This window comes from Alligator sinensis, unplaced genomic scaffold (assembly GCF_000455745.1).
Source record: "Alligator sinensis unplaced genomic scaffold, ASM45574v1 scaffold191_1, whole genome shotgun sequence".
Classification (NCBI taxonomy): Eukaryota; Metazoa; Chordata; order Crocodylia; family Alligatoridae; genus Alligator; species Alligator sinensis.
The window spans coordinates 563,290-571,006 of record NW_005842282.1 but is presented as its reverse complement, the minus strand read 5'-3'; the positions used below and the strand labels follow the sequence as shown (position 1 = coordinate 571,006).

The 7,717-nt window shown below is 45.7% G+C and overlaps 1 protein-coding gene across 2 annotated transcripts in view; it reads right to left on the bottom strand.

Annotated features, from left to right (window-relative positions):
* The window catches only part of CPQ (carboxypeptidase Q), a 320,242-nt gene that overhangs the window by 56,160 nt on the left and 256,365 nt on the right, over positions 1 to 7,717 (bottom strand). For both annotated transcript variants that reach the window (XM_025209315.1, XM_006027994.3), the window contains exon 8: positions 2,686 to 2,887. In XM_025209315.1, coding sequence (XP_025065100.1) covers positions 2,686 to 2,887 — 202 coding nt within the window. The remainder of the gene's footprint in view (positions 1 to 2,685; positions 2,888 to 7,717) is intronic.

Sequence of the window (7,717 nt, the reverse complement as noted above, 5' to 3'; positions counted from 1 at the left end):
TGGTACTCGTGCTAGGGCTCGGGGAACTCTGCCAGGGGTAGGGAGCCTCCTCTGAGGCTGGTGGCCCAGGCAGCCCCTGGCTGGAGATGCTGTTTCCCCCTGGTGGAGACTGTAAGGTTGGGGCGGGCATGTGCTGGGCAGCCAGTCAAGGATGAAGCCTGCTTGGGTGGGAGGAATGCTCTAGTGTCCCCCAGCTACTGGTACAGGCCCCTTCACGGGGCTGGCTCCCTTTCTAGTTTCAAAAGTGAACTTGAGTTCACTGTGTTCTCAGTTCGATCTACACAGTTCAGAGAAAGCTGCAAAAATTGAATCGATTCAGTCTAGAACTTTTTGACTGTCTGTATTTAGCCTAAAAGGATGCTTCTCCTTTTAACTTTCAAAGTATATTTTATCTGCAGAAATGTTTCTGTGCCTTTCAATTTTCAAACATCCACCATACACACCGAGAAGTTCTCATCTGCAAGTGATCACAATGACATGCAAATCACCTAACTTCAGGTGCTGGGCAGCTATGTATGCACACAGAAGCAAGGAAGGTGGACGCATTACTACGGCCTGTGGGCAGCTCTGACTCACTTCTCAGTTAAGCACATTGTCATTATGTTGGTGTAAAACGTGTGTAGTTCAAATCTAGGATGTGAAAATGACAGGGTTACAGTGGTTACAGCACCTTGGTACCACACTTAACAGTCTATAACTGGAACAGACACAGTGCCCACCTGAGGAGTCAGCTTTATGTTTTCAATCAGATCCTAAAAAGATGCCTCCTGCCTACTACAACCATCTTACTTTAAAAACCAAGGAAAGAATTATCCAGATAAATCAAACTGCCTGCCATTATGTTTTCTATATGTACTTCACAGATAAATGAAAAGCAAACAACATCTTCCTTAAAATAAGGAGCCTATATTCCATACCTCACCGAAGCACCTATAAATCTTCCCCAAAGATCATAAATGAGATGAGTATAATACTTGGGGGTTCCAAAACCTAGAGCATATATTTATTTGTGACCGTGGTATGACAGGGACAAAACAGCAGAAATAAACTGCATCAGCCATAAACCATGAGAAAAAGAAGTATAACATGCTAAAACTATTTAAGCTTCTCAAAATGCTGAAATGAAACACATTTGTTGTTATCCTAGTACTGAAAAACACAGTAAAACATCATTTAGGCTCAGATCCCAAGATGTGTACACCTTAGTGTCAATGTCACTCTACACAGGTGGAAAGGTGTATATGTCATCTTACAGGATTTAGAGCTTATTCTTACTATGAACTGCCTTGGGCTTAACATTAGGGTGTTTCAAAGTCAAAGGCAAGAATGTTGCTCAGAAATAACACTGAGAATGAATGTAGAAATTATTTTAAAATATACTTCTATGAATTTTCTCCAATACATTTTAGTGCATTGTATATTTTATTCTTTGAGTAGTGAACTCCCCATAAATGTGTCCTTTAAATACATTTTTTAAATTAAATAACAGCAAGTGAAAGGTGGACTGTACTTCAACATAAACTTCTTTTTTGCCCTGTTATAGACTAAAGCAGAGGGAATTCTCTACTATTTTTAAACCATTGGTCTGGGAGAGATTATTATAAATCCCAAAGCCTAAAAGAAGATTTTAGACATGTTGTCCCATACATAATCTGAGGCATTATTAAATGGAAGCTCAAAATACACATTATTACAAGGCTCTGCAGGTTAGCTTTTAAATATATAAGCATTCCATCTTTAGCAAATGTTAGTCAAGGGAAATGTTTGTTGTCAGATATCAGACTGTCAAAACCATATAGGAAATACAATCTGAATTTGAGATGTAACAGGCCCCTGGCATATGTTCGTTTAATGATATGATGGGATCTGATCCCAGATCACAATAGTTGCACCTGCTGCCATGCTACATGTGAATGGCAGGAAACACAGTTGGGGTGATCCAAGATCAAATCCCAGTTGTGCCATTATTACTTGCTGGCACAAAGGATCAAAATCCAAGGCTCTACCTGGACCGACAAATTGAAAGATGATTGCCTGCAGGTTCAGCTAGACCAACAATCAGCTGGTTGTCAGCTGGCTGCCAGACCCCACTCCGACTGAGACGGCTCTAGTGCTGGTCTGGGGCTGACAATCAGCTGACTGTCAGCCATGCCTGGGACAGTCCTAGCTCTGGATAAGACCCTGGACTCCAGTTCAAGAAGCATCAGGCTGCCAGGCAAAGGAGACTGGAGGCTCCTAGCAGGAGTTGCGAGGAGCTGAAGGGCTTCTGCCACTGGAAACTCTAAATTCCACTGGAAGCCTCTGATCCCCTGTTCTCAGCAGAGCTGCCAGGCATGGGACTCCCAGTTGCACACTGGCTTTTTAAAGATCCAGGCTGCAGTGAGCCCAAGATCGGGGAGGCTTCCCTGGAGCTCCCCCAGCCCAAACTTCTATATGCTCAGCTCCATAGGTCAGCTCCAACATGCCACAAATTTAATTTAAGGCATGATACCAATGAGCCACAAAGATTTTAAATATTCCACATACATCATGCCATAAATTGGCTTTAACTTGTGACTGGGTTACTATTTATGGCACGATTAACACCTTAACTGCATCTTAAATGTAACGGGTACCAGGATACATAGTGTAGGGATAGTAATGGGCCCACTTAGTCATCTCCTCAAATTGATATAATATTCTCACCTGGTACTCCATCTTTCACCCAGTAATCAATGTCTGTTCCACCACCACTTTCATAAATAGCTGTCACGTTGATAGGCTGCAAGAGCTGCATGATCTCTTTCATGATGCCACGAGCTTTATCGCTGCCAGTAAAACCCAGGCCAGTCGGCATGAAAGTGCCCTCATCAGATTCCATGACAATGTCGAAGTTGGAGATGTTGCCCTGAACACATGAAACACATTTTAATACATGTTCTTTCTATTGTTAACCAGCAATAATAAAAACACCTTACATGTTCCTTTCAGAGCACGCACCATCAAAGCTAGGGAGAATGCAGTTGGGAGTACATATGAACCACATAAAATAGAAAGCCTCATTCTTCAAATAATGCTGAGATGGTGGAACTACTATAATATGACCAGCCTGGAGGCTTCACCTCATTGTAGTACTAATCAATTGTAACCAAGTAGTCCTCACAACACCCCCTGATGGGGTAGTCAAGTTGACACTCTTGCCCCCATTTTCATTTCATTCACTTGTACCCTCTCCATCAATATGAACAATACAAATTCTGTTGAAAAAGGGAGGTATCCACAAAGGAAAGTTCATCTGAGGATTCCAGACATTTCCCCTTCAAAAGCATTTTAAATATTTACATATTTTTCATTAATTCCAAGAGACAGTTACAAGACTGCTACAGTTGGGGCTGGTCCTGCTTTGAGCAGGGGGTTGGACTAGATGACCTCCTGAGGTCCCTTCCAACCCTAACTTTTGATGATTCTATGACTGAAGTTTTTAAAAAACCTACAGAAAGTTCAACTTAATCTTAAAGGAACTCAAACTTTGTAAGGAAATTCTTTACAAGACAGATTTTATTTTAAGACTGAATAGCAGAGTTGTACTTGATTTCAGGGTGTTCAGTATTTGTAGCATTTATTTTAACTAGCTGGGATAATTTAGTTTCTAAAAGCCAGTTTCAAACAATAATGTTGCATTTGCCCTTCACTTAAGTTGGTGGGGGCATTCAGTTATTAAAATCTAATTGGAATAAAATATTTATGATTTTTAGAGGTAGAGAACTTCACCTCCTGTTGAGAGCCACTCAGCTATACATGAGAATTAATGTAGATTATGGCAACGCCCATTAGAACTAGCTATACTCTGAACTGCCTTGAAAGCACCTAGCAAACTTTTAATTTAACTTATAAGACTGGAGATATTATGTCTATTCACATATCTAGTCTGAAAAGTTCATGGCAGCCAATAGTTATTGTTCCAAGAAAAAGGAGTTGCTGAACAGTCTGTGCTTTGAATAACAGACCCATGCTATTAAGAGGTTATATAAACTTCAGTTCAATAAAGAACCCCTCATACATTTCTGGTTCCAAAGTCAAATGGAATCAGTGGTAGCTATGAAAACGATCTCATACAAATATTACCACCTGTGAACATTCAAAAGTTTGTGCCGTGTTTTAGAAACTGAGCTGCACAATATGCTGTGCGCACTCAATATACTTTTTTATTGTCCATGACTGCCTTCTAATGAGAGAAAATTATTGCAAACATGGCAGAGATAGCTCCTAATTTGAGAGCATACATGCAATGAGTTAAAAGTGAGGGACTGGTGTCTTTCATTTGTTTGCTTTTTTATCTTAATGAAAAAGCTTTTGAATGATCTGAATGTAAGATGTCTGAAAAGTTCTCTGTTAGAACTTTTATATATCCCCAAATGCTGGACCAGATGGGTGAACAATAAATGAAAGACCTGTCAAAACATATCTACTGCCACAAAAATCTACACTCCCCACAACCAAACTGTCTGAATCCATGGACCATACACGTGTCTATCCCGGAATGTGGTATACCTCATCCAGTGATCCAAATGGTCTCAAGGCAACTATGTGGGTGAAAACAAACAAAAGCTATACACCAAAATGAATGGGCACTGAAAAAAAGATAAAGGACAGAGACACTAGCAAACAGGTAGGAGAACACTTTCCATAGAAATATCACAACCTGTTTGACCTCAGTGTTCTGGTTGTTCAAAGGAAATCTACCTAACACCCTTACTAGATGACCTGGGAACAGAAATTCATTAACCTATTGGACACTAAGGGTGTTGTTACACATTACCTTTCACACATGTTAAGTGCTTGCATCCGCACATTAAGGCATAGAAAAATAAGGACCCTTTGCTTGTCTCAGAGGTGGTCCTCTTCAGGTGACAGTTATCTTCAGCTGGTGTTAGGGAGTTCATGCTGCAGTCACGTCAGACTGATCCATAGGGTTAACTTGACTTGGAAGTGGTCCCCCAGCATCCCAGGAGGCACCGTTCCCAGTGAATGCTGTAACAGAGAGCCAAAGGCTCTTGTTACTTTACGGGCAGAGGAGCAGCAGAGAGTCTCAGGTGGGGAAAGCTGCTCATGAGCTGCCAGAGAACCGGTACTCGGGGAGTTACTTATCACAGAACTAGCTGTGTTGCTGTAGCACCATGGACTAGAAACTTACATAGGAGACAAAATAGGAGCACAGCAGAGACAAGCAGCAGTACATCACCCTGAGGTTGAGGAAGAGGCTGAGCAAGCAAGCTGGATCAGAAAATGCTTGTGGCAGCTCAGGAAGACACCGGACCGGCCAGGGCCAGGGCCAAGTCCAGGGCCAGCAAGGTATATAAACACAGGCCTTGAGCCAGGAGGATCAGTCTAGCTCTGGAGGCTGCTGAGGCAAGAGCTCCAGAGCAAGGGGAATATAGAAGCTCTCCTAACTGGCACAGGGGCTATCCTGACGAAGGAAACAGAGTGCTGAGACCCTACAGGGGAATATTACCTGGGGTAAAAGGAAACCTTGTTATGCAGGCAGGGAGCCGTTGTTTGCATTTGGACCCAGGGAGGGGTTAGGTCACATTTGCCAGGAAGCTTACTCCTCCTGCTCCCTTACCCCCATCTTCCCAGACAGTTGGGGCTCACCCCATACCCCTGACCCCTCCCACAGTCCCTTGCAGTTCACCCCACCTGTCCCTGGTACCTTATAGTTTCATAGTTGGTAGGGTCAGAAGGGACCTGAGCAGATCATCAAGTCTGACCCCCAGCCATGGCAGGAAAGGGTACTGGGGTCAAATGACCCCAGCAAGGTGTTCGTCTAACCTCCTCTTAAAGACCCCCAGGGTAGAAGCCAGCACCACTTCACTTGGAAGTTGGTTCCAGGTCCTAGCCACCCTGACAGTGAAGTAGCGCCTCCTGATGTCTAGCCTGAAACTACCCTCTGCCAGCTTGTGACCATTATTTCTAGTGCCTCCTGGTAGTGCTCAGGGGTAACAGGTTCTCCCCCAATGCCTGCTGGTCCCCTCTGACTAGTGTTGTCCACATCCCTCCTGAAGTGCGGCACCCAGAACTGGATGCAGTACTCCAACTGCAGCCTGACCAGTGTCGCATAGAAGGGGAGGATCACCTCCTTTGACCTGCTTGAGATGCATCTGTGGATGCACGACAAGGTACAGTTGGCCTTCCTGACCACGTCCCCACACTGTCGGCCCATGTTCATTTTGGCATCAATAATGACTCCAAGATCCTTTTCTGCCTCTCCACTGACAAGAAGGGAGTTCCCCAGCCTGTAGGTATGCTGCTGGTTCTTCCCCCACAGGTGCAGTACCTTGCACTTGTCAGTGTTGAAACCCATCCTGTTCTCATCTGCCCACCCCTGTAACCTGTCTAGGTCCAATTGCAGCCTATTTCTCCCTTCTAGCGTGCTCACATCCCCCCACATCTTAGTGTCGTCAGCAAATTTGAATAGGGTGCTTTTTACCCCCTCATCCAAGTCACTGATGAAGATGTTGAAAAGCATGGGTCCGAGGACCGAGCCCTGGGGGACCCCACTGCCCACATCCCTCCAGGTCGAAAATGACCCATCCACAATCACTCTCTGGGTGCGGCCCTCCAGCCAGTTAGCGACCCATTTGACTGTGTAGGTGTTGATGCCACAGTCCCCTAGTTTTTTAATGAGAATGGGGTGAGAGACAGTGTTGAAGGCCTTCCTGAAGTCCAGAAAGACTACGTCCACTGCTACCTCTGCGTCTAAGGATTTTGTGACCTCATCATAGAAGGCCACCAGGTTGGTCTGACAGGACCTGCCTCTAATGAACCCGTGTTGGTTGCCCCTAAGCATAACCTCCCCTGCTGGCCCCTCGTGGACATGCGCCAGGATAACTCTCAAAAAGCTTATCTAGGATCAAGGTAAGACTAACTGGCCTATAGTTCCCTGGGTCCTCCTTCCTCCCTTTTTTGAAAATGGGAACCACACTGGCCCTTTTCCAGTCCTCTGGCAGCACACCAGAGCACCATGAGTGCTCGTAAAGCTGTGCCAGGGGTCCCGCAATGACCTCTGCTAATTCCATCAGCACTCTGAGGGACTCAACCCCTGCCTCCTGGTTCCCCTAGCCCCTTAGAGCTCACACACCCACTGACCCACAGGTGCTTACCCGCAGCACCCCCTGGTCTGGACTGAGGCCCCACCAGCTGCCCTCCCACCCCAACCTGGATCAGGACCCACTGACCCACATATCTGCTTCTCCTCATGGTTCCCCAGCAGCTCCACACTCACAGCAGCCTCTGGGGATGGGTGAGCCCCAAGCGGAAGTGGGGTTAGTAGGGCCCTAATCTAGTCAGGAGGATGCCAGAGTGGGACTAGCACATTCTTATCCAGGCCAAGGGGTAGGGCTGTGCGAAATTTCTCTGGCTGTTTCGTTTCCACAGGCACCGCCCCTTTCCCCTTGCTCTTCCTCAGCCTGGCACCAGTGGAAGCATGCCCAAAGGGAAGTCCCCCTCTCACTCCAAAGCCCCCGTCCCCCCCAAGCAGAGGCAGGTCACCCTGGAACAGTACGGAAAAGACGGACAGAAAGGGGGGTGCATTGCAAGGGTAAGTGAGATCACCCAGAGCATTGGGGAGATGCTTGCTGTGAATGGCCAGGTCTTCTCCTTAGTTGAGTGGTCAGGGTTCAGGCGGCTACTGGCACTTGTGGCTCCATCATACAAAGTGCCCATACACACAAACTTCAGC